General features: G+C 38.9%; 1 protein-coding gene across 4 annotated transcripts in view; it reads left to right on the forward strand.

The window, feature by feature from the left end:
- The window catches only part of NELL1 (NEL-like 1 (chicken)), a 995,550-nt gene that overhangs the window by 180,544 nt on the left and 791,741 nt on the right, over positions 1-23,265 (forward strand). For 3 of the 4 annotated variants that reach the window (XM_011937505.1, XM_011937506.1, XM_011937504.1), the window contains one exon: positions 20,014-20,184. The exons of the other annotated variant lie outside the window; for it this stretch is intronic. In XM_011937505.1, coding sequence (XP_011792895.1) covers positions 20,014-20,184 — 171 coding nt within the window. The remainder of the gene's footprint in view (positions 1-20,013; positions 20,185-23,265) is intronic. 4 annotated transcript variants of the gene reach the window in all.

The following is a 23,265-nucleotide window of genomic DNA, read 5'->3' on the forward strand; positions in this document are numbered from 1 at the left end:
CTGTCTCGGCCTCCCAAAGTGCTGGGATTACAGGCTTGAGCCACCGCGCCCGGCCCAACTCTTAATATTTTTAATGCTGTTTTATGCTCATCATTTTTTTTTTTCTTTTTAGTCAGTTTCTTTGAATCAGTTTTAGTGTCTCACTTTCTGTCTGTTCTTAAGGGTCTCACTTTTCTGTAGCTGTGACAGATAGAAGGTGGATTTCACAATTCTAACCTGGGTGAGTGGATGGCTTCTCTTGATTTATTATAAGAATAACTCAGTCGCTGAGGAAGATAAGAAGGAGAACCATGAGCCAAGATTTTATTGGGAAAAAAACTATGATTCAAAGGAGAATGTCCAGAGGATCCAGTCTTTCCATTTTTGCAAGTATGAAAGATAAAATAGATTTTCCATTGGGATGTCAGTCACTGGCTTGGCTTCCTTGGCTTGGCCTCTTAGAAGAGAAGACAGTGATTTTTTTTTTAACTTTTTCTTCGAAATTAATTTTAGACTTAGAGGGAAGTTGCAAAAATGATACAGCAAGTCTTGTATATCTCTCACCCAGTTTCCTCTAATATATTAACATTTTACATAACTATGATAAAATTATGAAAATCAGGAAATTAATATTGTTGCAGGACTACTTTTTTTGAAACAGAGTCTCGTTCTGTCACCCGGGCTAGAGTGCAGTAGTGCAATCATGGCTCACTGCAACCTCCGCCTCCTGGGTTCAAGCAATTCTCCAGCTTCAGCCTCCTGAGTAGCTGAGATTACAGGTGCCCGCCACCGCGCGCAGCTAATTTTTGTATTTTTAGTAGAGACAAGGTTTCACTGTCTTGGCCAGGCCAATCTGGAACTCCTGACCTCATGATCCACCTGCCTCGGCCTCTCAAAGTGTTGGGATTACAGGCCTGAGCCACTGCGTCCAGCCTGCTGTAGGACTATTAATCAAATTCCACACCTTGTTTGAATTTTACCAGTTTTTGTTTGTTTGTTTGTTTTTTAATGAATATAAGATTTTGTTTTTCTGTTTCAGGATCTTGTCCAGCCCACATTTTATTTAGTTGCTATTTCTTCTTAATCTCAAGAATGTTACAGTTGGTCAGATTTTCCTGTCTTCATGACTTTGACACTTTTGAAGAGTACGGCCAGTTATTTTATAAAATGGCCCTTAGTTTGAATTTCTGACATTTTCTCATGATTAAGTTGTTATTATTTTTTTTTTTTGGCAAGGATACCATAGAAATGATGTTCTCTTTTCTGTGTGCATCATGTCAAAGGATTCCTTATATTGCTATATCTTATTACTGGTGATGTTATCCTTGATTGTTTTTTTAAGGTAGAGCCTTCCAGGATTCTTCACTGTGAAGTTTTTATTTTTCATTTTGTAATTAAAGAAAGTGGTAATTTATAAAGGATTTTGACTGGGCACAGTGGCTCATGCCTGTAATCCCCCCACTTTGGGAGGCTGAGGCGGGTGGATCACGAGGTCAAGAGAGTGACACCATTCTGGTGAACATGGTGATAACTATTCTCTACTAAAAATACAAAAATTAGTTGGGTATGGTGGCACATTCCTGTAATCCCAGCTACTTGGGAGGCTGAGGCAGGAGAATTGCTCGAACTTGGGAGGTGGAGGCTGTAGTGAGCCGAGACCCAGCCTGGTGACAGAGTGAGACTTCGTCTCAAAAAAAAAAGAAAAAGAAAAAGAAAAGGAAAAAAAGTTTTTTTCCAGCCCTCAACTGAGAGAGTGCTTTTGAATCACTGAAGTGAGAAGGTGTGTTCCTGTGGGTCTGTTTATGGAAGAAGGAGAAAAGATAGAGAGCAACACCTCAGTAATACCTGGTTTTATTTTTGCTCTCTCTTCTGTCCTCTGCCTCCTGGGTTCAAGCAATTCTCATGCCTCAGCCTCCCAAGTAGCTGGGATTATAGGTGTGTGCCAACATGCCTGGCTAATTTTTTGTATTTTTAGTAAAGACACAGTTTCACCATGTTGGCCAGGCTGGTCTTGAAATCTTGACCTCAGGTAATCTGCTTGCCTCAGACTCCCAAAATGCTGGGATTACAGGCGTGAGCCACCACGCCCAACTCCTGAAATAGCTCTTGCAGACTGTTGGTATAATAAAAAGGGGGGAACTCTTTTCTTAAGAATGCATTTCCAAAGTAGGCAGGGATATATTTTATGTGATTTGTAAAACTCCTTGTGTGGAAAACAGTTACTCTATCACAAATCTGTCACTAATCTGCTCCTATGAGAACTTTTCCAGTCTCAGGATAGCAAGAACTCACTACTGTGTGAATAGCATCCATTCATTTATGAGAGATACATACATATAATCCAAGCACTTCCCACTAGGCCCCACCCCCCAACACCACTACACTGGGGATCAAATTTCAACATGAGTTTTGGTGGGGACAAACCATGTCCAATCATAGCAGTCACCTTTTTAGGGAACTTGACTTTTGAAGCTTTCTTAGTGTTTGAGAGTCATTGGCAAACTCTCTCAGAGAAAGTTTGCATCACTGTTTCAAACTCCAGGAACATGTGAGTAGGTTTCTGATATCTTCTTGCATCCTTATGTCCAGGATCAGAGAAGAATCCCTTCTCATATCTAGTAAATTTCATCTCCAGTTCAACCAGCGCATCATAACAATCGTACTCATCTCATAAGACCTTGCTGCTCATCATGTGGCCTGCAGACCAGCAGCAAGAGCATCGCCTGGGGCTTACTAGAAATGCCATCTCTCAGACCCCAGCAGACCTTCTGAATCAGAGCCTGCATTTTGACAAGTTGACTCGTGTGCATCCTCATGTTTGAGGAACACTTTTAAAGTGGTTACAGTGGCTCTGCCCCCTTGATACCTGAATGAACTGAGCTTATCAAAAATTCGATAAAGGCAGCTTCATGATGATGGTGGCCAGGAAGCTCCTGGACATTCTGGAGATGAAGAACATAACAGGAATTGTGGTAGCACAGGATAAGTTGATTAATTTTGAAGCCTGCTAGTTGTTTTGGAAGGTGGGGGGACCCTGGGTATATTAGCTTCCTCGGTTTTATTGACAGTGACAGAAAGCACTATGACACAGAGCCATCTCATCTACTTTTTTGAACTGCTGCAGATTGGGCTTAGGTGTTTCAAGTTTGCCCAAAATAAATGATTCTGAAATCAATTTGCCTAATGGCCAGTTTACTTAATGGTGATTTCCCCTAATAGTACTACTAACATAAACATTCATGTTTGTGAAATTTATAAGAATTCACATGTGATAGAAAGGTAAATTGGTTTTTGTCAAATTTGGTTTCGGATAAAGCTGCTTTAGGCAAATGTTCACTTACATATATTAGCTCTAGGCAAATAGATTTTATAGATGAATTCACCTGATCCAGATGTCCTCTCCTGACGAGGGAACAGGGAATTCAGGGTAGGCGGTGGGAATGTTTAGTCATTATTTCCACTAGCAGTGATACTGGGTGTGGAGGAGGCTCCTGTAATAGCAGGTGGGCTGGGTGGGAGCTTGCTACGCTGGTCTTACTAATGGCCCCCTGAGAGATTTACTACATAGCCCTCACTTGTTTCAGTGTTGCACTGTGAATGACGGTTACCACTTACGCCCATCTGGGCTCCATCTTCTAAGCTCATTCCTAAGCACTGTTCTTCTTAGTGACCATACACTTTTATGAGACTCTTCACAATGCTCATGTTTAGCCTGTGCTTTTCAGGCTGGGTGGCTTTATCCCAGTGTGACTTAAACGGATCCAGGCTTTGTCACAGAACCATGTTCTTTTCTCTCACAGTGCTTATTCGTTTCCAATTTTACATTAATTAGTGTGATTATTTTGTTAACATCTGCCTCCCACTGGATTGTAAGCTCTGTGAACACATGGATCATATCTGTTTTTGTTCATCACTGTGTCTTTACAACCTAGCAAAGCACCTAGCAAGTTGTAGAGACTTAATATTTTTGAAATAAATGAATGAATACCTTAATGAACCTCTGGCTTTTATTAGCAGTAATAAATTACATATGGCACATCTCACAGATGATGGTGATACATCAAACTGCCTTGACATTGAAGTTGAGAATCACTGTAGAAAATAAAAATTTCTTATCAAGGAGGCAATTCAGGAAAATTAACATTTAAATAATGATGATAATAATAATAGCTGACATTTATTGAGTTCTTGTAACATACCAGTTATGATAAGTACTTTGCCATAAAATTTATCTCACTACATTTATTGAGAGCTCATGTCTTCCTAACAGAAACAGCCACTAGAACATGTTTCCTATGGCACCCACTCTCATCCTCCAGTACTGTGGAGCCATCAGCACCAGGAACAGAGGAGGGTTCCATGTTGCTTCTGTTAAGGGTAGTTCATTTCCAGTTCATGGTGGCTGGCCTCATATCCAGCTGAACGCTCTGCTCATGATGTCAGCCTTCCCGGTGACTCTTACGGGTAGTGGAAATTTCAGTTATAGGACAGGTTGGTCTGTGTTGATTCTCACAGTTCTTTCTTCCAAGAGGGCCTGACTTAGGCATCATTGTCCTAATTTTGTGTCTTTGGTCATCATTTAACTTCTCTCTGACTTGCTTTCTTCACTAGTTAAATGAAGATGATAATAGTACCTCCTTCTAGCGGGTTGTCCCAAGAATTTAGTGCAATATTGTATATAAAGTAATTACTAAGGTGGTATGTGGTAAGACTTGATAAATGTTAGCTATTATTATTATTATTATTATTTAAATGGTGCTTTTACTGAATTACCTTCTTGATGAGTAACTTAGTTTCTATAAGAGTGATTGTCAGCTGCAATGTCACACCCTTTGTTGTATCACAATCAGCACTAAGGCATGCTACCTGTAATTTGTTACTATTACTAAAATCCAGATATTTATTACTATATTTATTCATTTATTCCAAAAATATTTATTAAGTCACTACAGTATGCTAAGTGTTATGCTAGGCTCTGAAGACACCATGGTGAGAAAAACATATAGTCCATGTGTTCATAAAGCTTATCCAGTGGGAGACAGATATTAACAAAATAATGAGAAAAATATGTAAGTACAAACAGATAGCTGTGAAGTAAAGGAGCATAGTCTCATTTAAAAAAACCCTAGGTGGTGGTAGGGAGTGCATGTCAATGGACTTCCTGGGGAGGTGACATTAAAAGTGAGAGCTGAATGAGTAGAAGTTAGCTAGGGAAAGAATGGGTTAAGAGCCTTCCAGGTAGTTGGAGCAAGTACATTGTAGTGGGAGGGATCATGGTATGTTTGAAGACTTGAAAGAACGTTGGTGTATAGAGGGCAAGATAGAGAGTGAGAAAGTTGACACTGGAAAGATAGGCAGGGGCTAGAGCATGTGGGTTCCTGAAGCCCATGCCTAAGACTTCTAGGCTTGAACTCAATAGGAATAAGAAGACATTGATGGATTTTAAGCTTGGAAGTGGGGGTGCTTGGAAGAAGTTGATAATATGATTGGATTTTTGTTTTAAAAACATAACTTTGGCTGTAGAATAGATTGGAATGGGCCAGGGTGGATTCAGTGAGACCTGATAGGAATCTATGTAGTTGCTAGTAGTAGATGTTTGTGGATAAGATAAGGATGATAGCTGTGAAGGAGATTTGGAATGGATAAATATGGTAGATACTTTGGAACAGAAGTGATAGAATTTGCTGATAGTATGCACATCAAGTGCTGGGGAGAGAAAGGTGTCAAAGACAATGCTTAGGTTTTTAGCTTCTGTTCTGATATAGGATATAATAGACGAGGCCCAGGTTTTGGGGAAAGAATTAGGAGTTATATCTTGTGAATATTGAGTTTGGGGTATCCAGGAAGAGATGTTGAGTAGATAGTTGGTTATATAAGTATACAGTTCAGAAGACAGGTCTAGACTGGAGATACAAATTTGTGATTTATTTATGTAAAAAAGCACCCTCCTGGTTAATACGGTGAAACTCCATCTCTACTAAAAATACAAAAAAATTAGCCCCGTGTGGAGGCAGGCACTTGTAGTCCCAGCTACTTGAGAGGTTGAGGCAGGAGAATGGTGTGAACCTGGGAGGTAGAGCTTGCAGCGAGCCGAGATCATGCCACTGCACTCCAGCCTGGTGACAGAGTGAGACTCCATCTCAAAAAAAAAAAAAAAAGAAAAAAGAAAAAAAGCACCCTAATATATTACTGTGGAGTCAGGGTACATAGAGTCACTGTTATGATGCACTTTCTGAGAGGTGGAGAAAGGACTGGAGTTAGAGGTAAGAAAACAAATTTTGTATAACCGGTGACACCCGTGGGAGTGTTTGAACATTACCTGCCTATCAGTCCTAACGTAAAATGGTTTGAGAACTGCTAGGCTATAGGAAAAGGGCCAAAGGGCCAAATGTCAGTGGTTGGTTCTATGTATCTAGCTCCAACTTACCTTTCTGTTGCTTCACAACTCCTCGGATCTGTTTGTATACATCATCAGTGCTGTTCATACTTCTTTCTTTGTTGCCTAAGCATGCCAGACACATTTCTTCCTCCATGTTTTTACATTTTCCCCACTCCTGAAGCACTTTTCTTACCTATTTCACTCCAGTCTAAATCATTCTTCTACATCTAGCTTCTTTTTGAAACATTCTTACATCACCATTCAAGAGTGGATCTCCTCTCCTCCTTGTAAAGGTCAAGCTTGTATTGTTGTCTATCTTTCCATCAGTTTTTATTTTATCGAGTGACATGTAAAATCTTTGACAAGAGGTATATATATCAAAGGTTTTTGTATTACCTTGCGCTTGTTACTTACTTATCTTTACACTTAGTGCCTTCTTTGCATATATGATTTTCAGTCTTGCTTTCACAGTATGTAAGCCTGGCTTAGCCTTGAGAAAATGGCCCTTTACCTAGTTGTAATTTGAATTTGTGTTGTAGATAAGTGAGTGATTTTAATTTTGAGTGGGAGAATATGTATCAAATTGAAAACAGTAAAAATAAACAAAATGCTGTCTGTATAAGATAGCTTTCTTATTACATGAATTGAAAAAAGTATAGAACAGTGAGAATACTATGCTACCGTTTGTGTTAAAGAGGTGGGACAAAATAGTATATTTATACTTGCTTTCATAGCATAAGAAACCTTTGGAGAAAAGGTTCTTTTCTTCCTAACAAATGATGCTTGCACAGTGGGATATTTGTATTCAAAAGAATTAGGTGCATACTGACCCTATACCTTTTACAAAAATTAACTCAAAATAGATTATGTACTTTAATGTAAAATGCAAAACTATAAAACTCCTAAAAGAAAACATACCTTCGGTGATGAGCTTTTAGGTACAACATGAATAGCATGATCCATAAAAGAAACAGTTGTTAAGTTAGATTTTTATTACAGCTACAGCCTTCTGCTCTACCAGAAAGATTAAGAGATTAAAAAAACAAGTTACAGGCTGGGCGCAGTGGCTCATGTCAGTAATCCCAGCACTTTGGGAGGCCAAGGCAGGCAGATCAGGAGGTCAGGAGATCAAGACCATCCTGGCTAACATGGTGAAACCCCATCTCTGCTAAAAATACAAAAAAAAAAAAAAAAAAAATTAGCTAGATATGGTGGCAGGTGCCTGTAGTCCCAGCTACTCGGGAGCCTGAGGCAGGAGAATGGCGTGAACCCAGGAGGTGGAGCTTATACTGAGTGGAGATCACGCTACTACTGCACTCCAGCCTGGGTGACAGAGCAAGACTCTGTCTCAAAACAAACAAACAAAAAAACAAGTTATAGCTTGGGAGAAAAATTTGAAAAACACACATTTGAGGAAGGATTTATATCCAACATTTATAAAGAACACTTGAAACTCAACAGTAAGTAAACTCAACAATAAATAAACAACCCAATTTTTTTAAATAGGCAAAATATCAGAATAGACATCTTACTAAAGAAGATATGTAAATGGGAAATAAGCATATTACAATGCTGTATATCATTTATCATTAGGGAATGCTAATTAAAACAATGAGATACCATTACACACCAACTAGAATGGGTAAAATCCAAAAAAAAACCCAACAATACCAATTGCTGGTGGGAATCAATAGCAACAGGAATCCTTGTTTATTGGTGGTCTGAGTGTAATGTAGTACGGCCACTTTGGAAGGCAGTTTGGCAGTTTCTTACAAAGCTAAGCATAGTCTTATCACAAAATCCAGTAATTGCATTTCTAGGTATTTACCTATTGATTTGAAAACTTGTTTCAAACCAATTGATTTGAAAACTTGTTTTCACAAAAAATCCTGCATACAAACAGGAAGTAACCAAGTCCCTCAATAAGTAAATGGATAAATGAACTGTGGTACCTCTATATGATGTATTACTCAGCTATAAAAAAAAATGCATGACTAAGCCATGCAAAGACATGGGTGAATCTTTTTTTTTTTTTTATGGTTGATCCTATTTGGATGAATCTTTAATGCATATTACTTAGTGTAAGAACCCAGTCTGAAAAGGCTGAATACTGTATCATTCCATTTATATGACATTCTGGAAAAAGCCAGAAAAAAAAAAAAAGATGGAAAAAAAGATAACAAACAGATTAATGATTTCCAGGGCTTTGGGAGTTGGGGGAGAGTTAAATAGGTGAAGAACAGAGGAATTTTTTAGGTAGTGGAACTATTGGGTGTAATTCTGTAATGGTGGATACATGACACTATGCATATGTCAAAAGCCACAGAACCTTACAGTGCAGAGAATAAACCTCAATGTGTGCATATTTAAAAAAATCATTTAGGAAGTTAAGAGATCCCAGGATGGAATTCAGAATGTAACAGAATTATCTAACTGTATTACAAATGTATGAAATAACCTCAACAACGGGGACTGGGGAAATAGGAGCTGACTTCCGGAGCTTTGGACATGAATGGAGTAGGCAGGACTAAAGGCCGAAGGAACTGTATGTAGACCCTTCACTTGAGTTGATACAGTTGTTTACTTGAGGGTATTGGTTAATGATATTAAAACCACTATACATGTATACAGAAAGTGAATAATTAAGTTAATGGATGGTAGATCATGGGAGATTACAGATAAGCATGGGACAGAGACTAGAATTATCTATGTGATAACGGATTAGGGTTTAAGACATCAGTATGAATTCATGTTTAGCTTTAGATACAAATGGATACATATAGAAATATTTACAGATATGTGTATATGTACTGATTGTTATACACACACATATATTTCTTTGCTCTGTTGGCTGAGAGAGCTCAGAAGCAACAATATCTCATAGCAGTGAGCACACATAGTGGCCAAATCTTGATTTCTAATACCATTCTCCAGTAAAAGGAACAAGGCTTCCTTGGAGAGATGGTTGATTTTAGGATTGGGTCAGGAAATACATAAGATGAGCCTTGAGCATCTTGTAGTACTAGAAAGTAAGGAAATGCTCAAAACAAAATAAAACAAAACAGGAAACATGATGGGAGTAACTCAAAGGAACCAGCTCAAAAATGTCCAACAGCTAAAGCTGGAACAATTTGAGCAACAAGATAAACAGTGTTGGATTATAACCCAAAGTAAAAAGTGATAACCCATGAGTCTACACTGATATAATAAGTGTTTGAATAAATAAATAAATGAGAATAGATAAATATTCCATGCAGTAAAATTCTAATAATTTATGTAAAATGAGGATTTTCATTTCATTAGTCCATCCTCAAAGAGGTGGAATATAACTCTCCACTCCTAAAGTGTGGGCTCCACAGAGTGGCTTCCTTCCAAAGAGGACAGTATAGAACTGGGAGGGGGAAGAGTATTTTTATAATGGAGAAAACTGACAAATACCTAGCCAGGGAGATAAACCCTGACAGTAACATCAATAGTGATGTCATGTAATAGAATGCATTCTTGATATGATGCTGTGAGATTTGCACATTACTTCTATGGTATTCCTCCCCAAAAGTCACAACCCTAGTATAATTATGAGAAAAATTAGACAAATCCCAATTGTCAGATATTTTACCAAATACCTGGCCAGTACTCCTTAAAACTGTCAAGGTCATAAAAAAAACAAGACAAGTCTGAACTGGCACAGCTCTAAGGAGCCTGAGGAGGCATGACAAACAAATGTATTGTAGCATCCTAGATGGGAATGTGGAACATAAGAAGGGTATTAGGTAAAAACTAAGAAAATCTAAATAAAATATAGACTTGGTTAATAAACTATTAATTAATAGGGCAAACTGGGTGTGGGATATGTGGAAACTCTATTTTTGTAATTTTCTGCAAATATAAAACTATTCTAAAAGAGTTTACCATAAAAAACTTTGTACAAATACATGGGACACCAACACTAGTTGCCTATAAGGGTTGTTGGATACTGGGAAGACTGGGTACAGGATGGGAGGGAAATTTTCCACTGAGTACCTTTATAGATATATCAGTTTACTTCTGAACAATAGAAATAAAAAAATTTAGAAAACTGAAGATTATATTTCTTGTTTGTGAACAATAATATTTCTTCTTTAAGCATTTTAGATAAAATTTAGAAAGAAGTATAGAAAGTGCTACATATATTTTGGTCATGAGTACGATTACCATTACCACTACAACTACAACCACCATGATATATTTAGTGCCTATTTCCTAAATCTTGATATTCATAAACATCTGAATTTTGAGTTCCTGGAGATCCAAAGTTATACCTTAGTCTTAAGATGCAGTTGTGCAATTCCAAGCTTAGTGCCTTCGGCTTGGTTGCTTAATAAATGTTTTTATTTGACTTTATTTGCAGTCCTTGACAATCAAAACCAAATGATTCCTCACCCCTTGTCCTGCTAAATTAGCTGATTTTTTTTTTTTAAGTGTATTCTGTCACTAATTTTATTTTTCTATCTTAACTTGCCTGAAGTTTCATGTATTTTTCCTGTTTCTCTAGGGAAGTTAGAAGCCAGCCTTTACTTTATTAAATACAGCATGGCTAATACCATGTGGATTTTTAAAGAGTATAATAGAACAGTTTTGAATGGGCATAAAGAGCCAGAGTTTTACATTTCATTTAACAGTGAGTGTTTTATTTTCAATAACAAAGGCAGTTGGTAATTGCTGTCACAATTAATCTCTTGCTATATGTTTGTTAAGAGGATTGAGTACAGAACTAATATGTAACCTTACAACTACAAGTAAAATCACCAGGTCTAGTCTAAACAAGAGGAAACAAACAAGTTTCCTAAACTAAACAAGTTTGTCTAGGAAAATCAAGACTTTCCTTTAGTTTAGTCAGATAGCTCTGTAGCCTTAAAGGGCACATGGACCTGGAACCCAAAGATATCTGATTCGTGAAAGAACCACCAACGGGGCCACTTCCATTAGTGTAAACAAGAAGCTTGAGGCCAAAATGTTTGGGTTTGATACAAGAAAAATAACAGATGAATGAGAAAGATATCAAAGTAGTCCTAAGGTATTTATTTCTTTAAGTAGCCTCTGAAAACCATGTATTTTAAAATACATAATGGTTTATTTATATTAAATTACATTTTTGGTAGAATTCCATTTTTATAAGTTAAAAGAAAATGCATAGTTATATATCTGGGGTGCTATTTATAAGCAGAAAATCAACATTTTGAGATTTGGTTATCTGGCCAATGACCCAGGCATTTAATAGAAACATACTTAAGTTATAGTTTTAATTTTTTAAAGACATAATAAAAATCTGTATACCCGAAGTTAGAGTATTCCAGTTTCTATTGATGTATAAAAAAACTACCCCAAAACTTTTGCTCACAGTTTCTGTGGATCAGGAATTTGGACAGAGCCCAGAAAGGATGACTTATCTCTATTCTACCACTTTTGTGGCTTCAGTGAGAAAAGTAGACAGCTGGGCAGGCCAGCTGGAGGTGTTTTCACTCACAAAGCTGGTGTGCAAATCAAAACCACAATGAGATACCATCTCACACCAGTTAGAATGGCAGTCATTAAAAAGTCAGGAAACAACAGGTGCTGGAGAGGATGTGGAGAAATGGGAACACTTTTACACTGTTGGTGGGATTGTAAACTAGTTCAACCATTATGGAAAACAGTATGGCAATTCCTCAAGGATCTAGAACTAGAAGTACCATATGACCCAGCCATCCCATTACTGGGTATATACCCAAAGGATTATAAATCATGCTGCTATAAAGACACATGCACATGTATGTTCATTGCAGCACTATTCACAATAGCAAAGACTTGGAATCAACCCAAATGTCCATCAGTGACAGACTGGATTAAGAAAATGTGGCACATATACACCATGGAATACTATGCAGGCATAAAAAAGGATGAGTTCGTGTCCTTTGTAGGGACATGGATGCAGCTGGAAACCATCATTCTCAGCAAACTATGGCAAGAACAGAAAACCAAACACCATATGTTCTCACTCATAGGTGGGAACTGAACAATGAGATCACTTAGACTCGGGAAGGGGAACACCACACACTGGGGCCTATTATGGGGAGGGGAGAGAGGGGAGGGATTGCATTGGGAGTTATACTGATGTAAATGACGTGTTGATGGATGCTGATGAGTTAATGGGTGCAGCACACCAACATGGCACAAGTATACATATGTAACAAACCTGCACGTTATGCACATGTACCCTAGAACTTAAAGTATAATAATAAAAAAAATTTAAAAAAAGTAATAATGGCTGTTGGCTGGAATCCCAGTTGGGGTTGTCAACTAGAGCACCTACATGCCACCTCCCCAGTATGGTCTGGACTTCCTCACAGCAAGGTGGCCTCAGGGTAGTTGGACTTCTTACAAGGTGACTTAGGGATTAAAGCACAAGTGTTCTGGTAAACAAGATAGAAACTGCATTTTTACATTTATGGAAGTCACCAGGCATTACTTTTGCCCTTAAAGTACTTACAAGTCCATGCGGGTTCAAGGGGAGGAGACAGTTCCCACCTTTCAAGGTAAGGAATGTGAAGTTCACATTGTAGAAGAGTATACGAGATGGGAGATGTTGTGACTGAAAGTACAATTTTCCCAACAGAGTGTTAAGCCATGTAATCCAGATTATCTGTGATATACAGGACGGGAGATGACAGTGTTCGTACCTGCTGCCATTTCTTTTTACTTATAGACCAGCAATGACTTGTGCCCATTGTTACTTTTCAGCTTTTTTTCTTTTTGCCTTTCTTTGGTTTCATGTTTCTGTACCTCTCTTTACTGAGTAAAGGTAGACTAGTAATCTTTAAATTTCACTGGTTATTATCAGTAAAAGTTTAGTTTTGTTTACTTCCCAGTTCAGTGTTAATCTGTGTGAGGAAAGGTATCTGTGCTCCATGAAGTCATTTATAGACCCAAACTTTCTCCACCATATGGTGCCACGACCCAATAAGGCCTCAGAATTCTCCACTGGACCTCTGCAACTGGCATGGATAAGGCACATCCTCTGTTAACTGTTTTGGCCTGGACATAATAGACAGCACCTCTGCTCGTGGTGCTTTTTTTGGTGACAACTACTATTGTGGTCCCTTCTAGATTAAAGGGAACTGGGGAATATACTTTAGTATGTGCCCAGTGCCCAGGGAGAAGGCAGGGTGTAGATATTAGCTACATCTGCTACACTTACCTCTCGTTCTTCTCTCCTCCAGGCTGATAAGGAGTCTGGAGCCTGAATGTGACATAATATCAAGAATAGAATGAAACTAATTGACCAACCAATCAGATGCAAATTAGCATAAGAATTCTAGGAATTTAGACCTGAGCTGGACTTTAAAAATTATTTAGTTCAATAGTTTAAAACTTTTTGGAGGTGGATCTCTTTTATCCAAATGAAATCTTACAGGAAACTCCAATTTATGTAATAGATGACAGTGAAGTTGCTCTGGTTAAAAAAGGTAATGGGCCTTGTCTTTTCCCTCTGCCATGGACTCTAAGAGCCTTTTGAGGAATCCTAGGGCTTTGTGGATCAGATATAATTACTTTACTTAAGACACATTAAAAAACCGGGGCATAGAGGGACAGTGATACGATATCATTTTTGGCAGTGATATGCCAAAAATCACATGCTTTGTCTGGCAAGTTTAAGGTTGCAACTCAAGCTTCAGGAGTCCCACTGCTACTTCATTAAAAATGGTGGTACTTCCTCTTTTTCAAGATACATAGCCATTGAGACCCCTGGTCTAAGGTGGGGCATGGTATACCTGCCTTGTGTTGTTGGCTTAATCTCTTTGTCAGCCAAACAGTGGACTTAGGACCAGGAAAGAGACAGGAGCTTCAACATGGGCTGGGCGCGGTGGCTCATGCCTCTAATCCCAGCAGTTTTGGAGGCTGAGGTGGGCAGATCACTTAAGGTCAGGAGTTCAAGACCAGCCTGGTCAACATGGTGAAACCCCGCCTCTACTAAAAATACAAAAATTAACCAGGCGTGGTGGCGGGGCGCCTGTAATCCCAGCTACTCAGGAGGCTGAGTCAGAAGAATGGCTTGAACATGGGAGGTAGAGGTTGCAGTGAGCCAAGATCGTGCCACTGTACTCCAGCCTGGGCAACAGAGTGAGAGTCTGTTTCAAAAAAAAAAACAAAAAAGAGCTTCGACATGAACAACTGTAACATTTCTTTCTAGAGTGATGAGATTAGCATAAAGAATGAGGGCTGGCGCCTGAGTCTGCATGACTTGGCAGCATACCTTGACTGAGGGCATCATGAGAACCATGGGTGGAGGCTGCCTGAGTTCACTGGAACTGGTTTGTCCTCTGCCGCTGATGTGATCATGCCACCGAACCCAGTGAGGAGCACAGTGTGGTGGAATTAAGCAAACCTGGACTTGAATCGTGGGAGTGATGTGGCTGCAGGCAAGGCACTTTATCATTTTGGATCTCACACTTCACACTTACGAATATAATCATAAGTACCATTTAAGATTATTGGCAGAATTACAGATAATATATTTAAAACACCTGACACAGTAGAAAGTAATGGGATGTTGCCACCACACTTTGGTGTCTACCAGACTCAGGTTCAAGTCATGGCTCTGCCTCCTATAGTGGTCTGAGCTTTACATCTTTAATTTCATAGCTGTAAAATGAGGTAGTGGTTAAAATATGGACTTGAGTTGCAGCAGAAAACATGAAGCCTGGAACTAGACTGCTTTTGTTTAAATCCTGGGATCTGTTCTTATCTACCTGTACAAACTTGGGCAAGTTATTTAATCTTTCTGTACTTTGGTTTCATCTTTTATAAAATAGGGATGATAATAGTTGGTAATTTTTAACATTGTTATGAGGATTACATGAGTAAATATTTGCAGACCAGTGCCTGGCCCATAGTCAGTACTATAGAAATATTTGTTAAAACAAGTAAAATGTTTTACAGGTTTGTGGTAGGAATTATTTTGATATGAAATATACAGACCTAAAGGCAGTTCTCCTAGTAATGATTAGTACTCAATAAGTATTAGCTATTATTACATTAATAATATTAGCTATATTGTTTTTGTTATCATTGTTATTATTATTGCCCATTAAAATAGAGTTACCCTTTATTGAGGTCCTACAAAATTGTAGGTACTATGCTGGGAAACTTACTTTTTCATCATCTTCAGAATTTTCCAGGATTTTGGGAAATGATCTACCCAGGTACTCTCTCTATATATGTGGTGGCTTGTTCTTTTTATAGAAAGTAGCTGGATGCCTGCCTGGGTTTCTCTCTATCTGGAGAGTCCTGCTAGGGGTACACACTGGGAAAGAGTGTCATCTTGTTTCCCAAATCCATTTTGCTTTGACCTCCCCACCCAAACTCCTAGGAAGCAATGGTTTGTTCAGGGCCACAGAAAAATCATTGTTGGAATGTAAGCAGGTACTGTACTAACTCTGGAGCTCTTTGGGGTGTGATATATTTCTCTAAATAGCTAGTATATATCCTTGTAGAATAACTGGAAAAGAGACCTTTTCTAAGAAATGTGAATTAGTGCTGGATACTATCTAAAATTAACTTTTACTGTTTTCACTCTTGTACACAGAAGCCACGTAATTCATCCAGCAATAATCACTTTAACATTTTGAATATATCTCGCCCTTCTATTATATATACAAAAATGTAAAATTTTATTATAAATATATACATATAAAATTGTATTATATATTACATTTTAATATTATATATGTATGTAATCTCAAGATAGGATACCTTTGGTATCAATTTTGGGGAAAATGATAAAAATTTTAATAAAAATAACTTGATTGATCTTTACCTAAATTTTTAGAATTATTGCTCCTGAATTTATTTCCAGTCTACTAAGGAATTCAGATAGTCTTATGAAAATTGACTTCAGTTCATGGTAATACTGATTGTACCTAATACCCAAGGGTGGCTCTTTGGGGAATTATGCATGTTGATTCTAGGTAGGGTCTACCTTGCACCTAAGTAAAGGCCTGGGCTTAAAAAATTCAGTTTGGAAAAGCTAAGTAAATACAGTTTGGAAAAGATTTGCCTTCATAACATTTTGTGTGAAAGGTCTTGGGGCGTTAGTTGATGGGAAAGTCAGTGTAGGCATAGTTGTGCACAGCTCAGAGCAAAGCAAGTGATAGTGTCACTGTACTTTGCATTAGACCACATCTGTACAAGTGCCTTTATTCCTGGATGCTGTACGTAAGTGGAAAATTGATTCATTTGACCATGCCTAGAACATGGTGACCAACATGGGGAAGGCTGGTGAAAGGAAGAAGGCAGAATCCTTGTCCAGGAGGGGTTCGTAGTTTAGATGGAGATGGGAGTATAAAGGAAGGAGCCGGGGATGCTTGGCTTGAAAAAGGAAAAAGAAGAGGGAATATCACTGCTGTTTTCAAATATTTGCAGGATGAGCCGACTTTTCTGGGAGTGAAGGCAGTTTGTTGGAACAACACACTTGGCTGAGGTCCAAGGCTAAGGGCTTGCAAAATCTTTTGCTTACAAAATCTGACTTGTAGTTTTATCATTTATACAGCTGCCCTCCCCATAGACTCGTGAAAAAACCCCAATACACCTGAGTCCTGAAGCATGAGGACTGGTGAGGGGTAGATTGCTCACTAGATACTAGCCTACTATCACTTCCAGTGTCCTCCTTCTACCTGGCAGCACCACATGGCTCCTATTCACTTGCTCATAGCATCAAACCTCTGCTCCCCTCATCATGACCAGCTGGCCAGGAAGTAAGGCAACACCTGGCATACTACTATAGTGCTTCTTAAACATAGATGTAAACATAGAACATGAATCATCTGGGAGTTTTGTTGAAACGCAGATTCTGCTGCAGTAGACCTTGGGGTTATCCCAATAATCTGAAATTCCACAGGTGATGCTACTCTTGGTGGTCTGTAGACCACACTGAGTCACAAGGTTCTACTACAAAACATGAGTCTTCCCTCCAGGCTACAGCCAAATCCCATCAGGCCAAATGACTTTCTGCTCAGAGTTGCTGCACATCTTTATTTGTAGAGCATTACTGCCTGGAAATGTTGCTTTATTTTCCTCCCAGCCCTCATGAAAGAATTTTATCCAGATGTCGCTTAGCCATCCAGTGTTTTTATTGTCCCTAAGGCTGCTTCAGCAGTTATCTGACATGTTTTTTCAAAAATATATCATCTTGATTTTCATCCAAGTTGCATGAGATGCAGCACTTTTTGAATATGTGCAGGATGTGGCCAGAAACTTTAGTCTGAGATACAAGTATCATTTGCCTGACACTAGGACAAGACTTCTTTTCTCATAGCTATATATTTGTGATTACCCCAAAGTAATCACTGACTCCAGTGCTTTATAAAGTGATCTTTAAGAGATCTGTTTATAATACATGGAATACTTGCTCAATGAGGCCACAACCCCGAGAATAATGATGAAATCTGGTTAAATATATTTGCCTCCCTGTTTAATGATTCCATCAGGTGACTTCTGTGAGTATTTCTAATTGTCATTGATTGAAGCCCTTTGAAGGTCATGTCCCTTCCCCCAGTAGTTGCTTATTGGTCAAACTAAAGTAATTGAGAGATTTCTCATGATATGTGAATCCTGGTAAGATCTCAAATATAAGCTCGTGGTGCATTTCTATACAGGTGCTAAATGGTCTTGGGCAAGATACTTAATATCTTTGATCACCTGTAAAATAGGGATAATGAAATCTACCTTAAAGAAATTAAAAAGATGATGTCTACGTAAGCACTTGCCATATTCCTGGCACATGGCAATCATTCATTAAATGATTTTTCTTACCTCCTCATTTGTTCCTTTTGGGCCATTTTCTACCTTTTTTTGGGGGGAGGGGGAGGGACATATTTTACTTCCTTCTTCACTAGTCACAAAGCACCTTCAGAAGTGGGATATATATTTTAAATCCCTTTTTAGTTTTTCATTATGTGTTCAGTAAAGACATATTGAATGAATTAATGAATGGCCAATAGTCTATAACATCTTTTTGACCTCTAAGTTCTTTGATTGTTTGATTCTTCAGTGTTCTAACAACTTAGAAGAAATTGGAGAATTCCCTTAAAATAAAATGTCTTCTTTGTTAAAAACTTACTTTTGTGCAGTCTTATAAAGTATATATTACATAAATTATTACTAATAAGTGTGAACCTGGGCCTAGAAGCTGGCTGCTATGGTATAAATAACCTCTTTTAGTTTATGACCTTGGGCATGATTCTTTGTACTGGTGCAAATGAGGTGGGTCAGAGGCTGGTCTTGACACTCTGCTTGCCCTTCACTGTTAACTTTGGAAAGATCTGTGAAAGATGAGCAAGACATATGTATTTGTTCTTTGGCATGACTTTTGGGATTCACGCACAATAGAGGCTGAGTTTCATGATATATTCATTTTAGTCCTCATAGAAGATGCATTTTGTCTTTTAGATTAAATACAGTTTGGCTCATGGGGTTAGCCAGCTCAGTGGATTAGAATAGAAGCAGCAGGCCCTTCCAAATCTGGGGATTAAGCCTAGTTACCTGTCTAGGCGAATCGCTCTGGAGTTGCCTGTATGAATGAGTTGTTGGAGTTAGTGCCTGGTGAGGCTATCCTCACCACTTTGTCATCATGCCTCTGGGATGGGCAACAAACTGGTAGAAAGTGCACACACTGTCAAATTTAGATCTATGTTTAAATCTGGTTTGGGTATGTTTAATCTTAATCTCAGTTTTAAAGTTTTTTAAAAGGAGATAATACCAGTCTCATGGGTTTTTTGAGTGATAAATTAGTATATGTGAAATACCTACTGCAAGCCCTGGCAGTGAGATCAGGCCCAATGTTGATGACAATGACACATTTCAGAAGAGAGGCACAGGAAACAAAATAGTTCTGGCACCTGTGAAAGTATCAGCCCTGTTGTGTGCCTGAGGAGTGTCCCAAAGTTGCTTATAGTATTTTATGACTGAAGTGCAGACCACAGTGGTAAGGCTAAGAATTTCTTATGGGTCTGAAAAACAGGATCATAATCTTGGAAAAGAAAAAACTTAATTGCAAATTTCATTCTCTGATAATTTGAAATACTGATTCTTTTGTGTCTAACTTCAACCTTTTCTCCCTGCTCATTATCTAGGAATTGTTATTCAATTATATCTTTTTGTTTAGGGAGAAGAAAAAAGGCTAATCTTTTCATTCTGACAATGTATTTCAATCCCTGTGTCCAACATGACTTCTATTTCCCTTTAATTCTTGAAAAAGTAAAGATAATTGTTCTAAAAATAACCATCGATAGATCAATTCCACATGAATGGCCTTTTTTAGACATTCATGGAATGAGGGTTCTGATTTGTACTTTGAAGTATTTAAGAAACACTGCACTGAGTTTTGCTAATTAGCTGTGGCTTGTTACCTCACAGTGGATCAATTGATCTCTGTTTCAGAGGCTCAAGATGTTGCCTTGAGGGTTCTCAGACAATAGATTCATTGGGTGTCATACAGTGCATTGATTTCAGGTCTTAGCTCTTTGTATCATGTTTAGCTAATTTTAGATCGTGAGAGACCCAGTAGTAAGGGGTTGAGGGATTGATGATGGCTGTGATATCCAGAACTAAAATAAAACAAATGTTTGTTCCTTTACGTACAGCTATTTTGAACTGGAGAGCAGCGGCCTGAGGGATGAGATTCGGTATCACTACATACACAATGGGAAGCCAAGGACAGAGGCACTTCCTTACCGGATGGCAGATGGACGATGGCACAAGGTTGCGCTGTCAGTTAGTGCCTCTCATCTCCTGCTCCACGTCGACTGTAACAGGTATTTCTTTGTCTTTGAGCGTTGCTGATTCTGCCCTTGAAATCAAGCAATGGAAAAGGGGAAAAAAATATCAGATTCCTTCATGACTTGCCAGGAAACAAACACCAAGGGACCCTAATTGTAATTTAACCTACCAAATGGGACATTAGGCATGCTGAAATGACCAACTGTAATATGATAAGAAAACAGTTCATTAAGATGAAACAGTATCCCGTGATTAGGAGCAAATGTACAAAAGGTTGATTGCAGATTGGGGAATAGTAAGTGCACCTCTGTGTGCTCCAGGCACTGGCTGGAATTCCATGGAGCTGTGATCACAGTTAACATTGATGTATTGTTGTTGAGCTCGTTCCACTTGGAAGCGAATAAGCTCGTCTACCTTAGAATGAATCTGAGAAGCCTGTGCTACTGAAGCAGCTAATTCTATTTCACTTCATCAAGCTCACCTTTGCTTAAATATCTTTTCCAAATGGAGGCTTCTTAAAGAGGCTGTTGTATGAGCCTTTTGGAATTGATGCCGTGTATTTTCTCCAGCGGAATGGGCCTTCCAGCTTGTCAGGGGATGGTGGGACTATTTGTGAGGTCTGGGGGGTTTTACAGGATGTTTTGGGTTGGAGTGGGATGGAAATGTTGTCTCCCTTGTCTGTCACTGGAGCCAGGCTTAATGAAAGTTGAAGAATGAGGGAGACCATTGGCTTCTATTGCATCATTTATGGCTGGACAGCTGGATAATGGTGTTCAAGGGGAAAGTTTTTATCTCTCCAGAACCCACTGAAAATCCTTATGGATTGTGACCCGAGTCCAATTACAGAGATATTTTTTTTGCATTCTGAGCAGTGCCCATGCATTGTTGATTCTCATTAATGATGCCATCAAAGTTAAAACTACTTTTCAGCCACACAAGGCTTGCTCCCTTGAACCCAGGATAAAGAACAGGCATATTGGGGATAGCCTGCCTTCCGAAAACCATCAAGAGGAGAGATATTCCAAGGTCAGTCAGCTTTAGACCACATTTCTCATGAGGAGATGCTTGAATGTGCTTGCCACTCTGACTCTGCAGTTTCTTTTAGAAGAGTTGGAAGGGCAGGGAACTGGTGTCAGGCTCAAGGGAAGGTTTGCCGTCTTGAGGTGAGTCTTGGTCCATTTTGATGTGACCTATTTAAGGTGCTTTTTAGACTTCTGAAGAATTGTGGTTTCCACCTGATATAGTAAGTATGTCTGGACAGAGTTTCCATAGAAACCACTAGCTCCTTTGTACCCTGCAGACCGGGGCTGGGAAGCCTGGATAAAGCCAATGCTTAGCTGCTATATCCATTTTCACTTTCAAGAGCTCATTGCCCCCTTCAACTCTCTAGAATTAAAGTGGCCTGTCAGGCAGCACTCCTATGACCCACTGTGACCTACCACCCACATGCTGTCCAAATGGGATTGTAGAGGAAGAGCCCTGCTTATCCTTCAGAGCCACAGGACAGAAAGAGGTCACAAAACCCTGGTTTAGTAATTTCCAACTTCAGAGTCCTGGAGATACTGCTGCTTTCTTGCTGTGCAATTTTTTGTTTCTTCGTTCCAAAAGTTGTACTCTGTTTCCTGACATTCTTCTCTCTAGAAAAGTTCTTAGGTGGTGGTTGGCCTTTAGTGCTCAATCCACATTGGTGGTGGTGGTTGTTATTTACTCTGCATATCAATGGCACCTCTTTGACCCTGCCTTCAAACTTCCATATGCTGTACGTCGTCCTTCATGGCAACCATGACCTCTCTACCCAGAGAGTGAGAAGAGGATGGGAGATCTGTAGTTCACAGTATTCTTTAGAGTCATTCCCATTTATAAAGAATTGACTGAGGGTATTCCAAATATTCTTTCTGTTTTCTTAATATTTTTCATACTTTGGCTTGTGGCATAACATGTCCCTTATGTAAGATCTTGGAGGGAAAGCTTATGAAGTTGCTGCTAGTTAATGATTCGTAGAATCTAAACACAAATACATTTGTCAGGTAGGTCAGAGAAAAAATGGCCCCAGAAGACTGGGTAATAAGAAAAGTAAATTTTGATTTTCATGTAGGAAAAGTCTAGAAACATGATTCCAAAATCTGACTGTACCTAAGAATTACCTGGGGAACATATTAAAAAAAAAAAAAAGGATAACCAGGCTTTGCCTCTGACCTACAGGATTAGATTCCCTGAGGGTGGAACCTGAGAAGCAATATTTTTAACAAGCCCTCCATATAGGTTCCATGTGGGCAGTCTACCCTTGGTGCATGGACTGGCATTTCAAAACCACGGGTTTACAAAGAGCGGAAGGAATTTGGTGGAGAGGCTGGGCTACAACAAATAAATGAAGTCTTGGAAGACCAGTTACCTGAAGGAGGGTAAGAAGGAGAAAAGGTTTAAGGAGAGGGTAGTGTGTAATGCATGACACAAATCTTACCTTCTTCACAAGTTTCTTCCCAGCCAGAACTTGCCAACTTTAGAGTAGCGGAAGCTCTGTCCCATATATCAAGATGCCGGTTCTATCACTTTTAGTCTCAGTCACCCTTACAGAGAGTAAATTTCAGCTATCCATTTCATACTACCTTGTGATTCTTATTTTTTGATCCCTGTTGTCTACCCTTAGAATTTTTCTCAGCCTCTCACCCAGTAGTGTTCTGCTAATTAGAGCATGAAAGGAGATGATGTTAGATAACATTTGAATGTTGAATGTGCTAGGCACAGTGCTGTGTACTTTACATAGATTAACTTATTCCATACTCATTCTGTTAGTTTTTCCTCTTTTTAAGATGAGGGAACTGAGGTTATATATTTGTCTGTAATCCTGCTACTAATAAATGGCAGCACGAGGATTTGAACCCAAGTTTGACCTGTGAGTGTCTGCATCTAGCTACTACTAAGCTATTTAGCCCAATAGTGGGGACCATTGACACTTTATTTGGTACATGAGGGAAGGCCAAGATTCAAGGTGAGCAGTTTGTTCCTTTCTAGTATTTCCCTGCCACATGTCTTATATTGCTAATCCTGGGAGCTGCTTGGAAAGATGTGGAATCTAACTGATGGAACCCTTTGCATTGGTGAGAAGGGATATACAT

This window comes from Colobus angolensis, unplaced genomic scaffold (genome assembly GCF_000951035.1).
Source record: "Colobus angolensis palliatus isolate OR3802 unplaced genomic scaffold, Cang.pa_1.0 Scaffold164, whole genome shotgun sequence".
In the NCBI taxonomy this organism is placed as follows: domain Eukaryota; kingdom Metazoa; phylum Chordata; class Mammalia; order Primates; family Cercopithecidae; genus Colobus; species Colobus angolensis.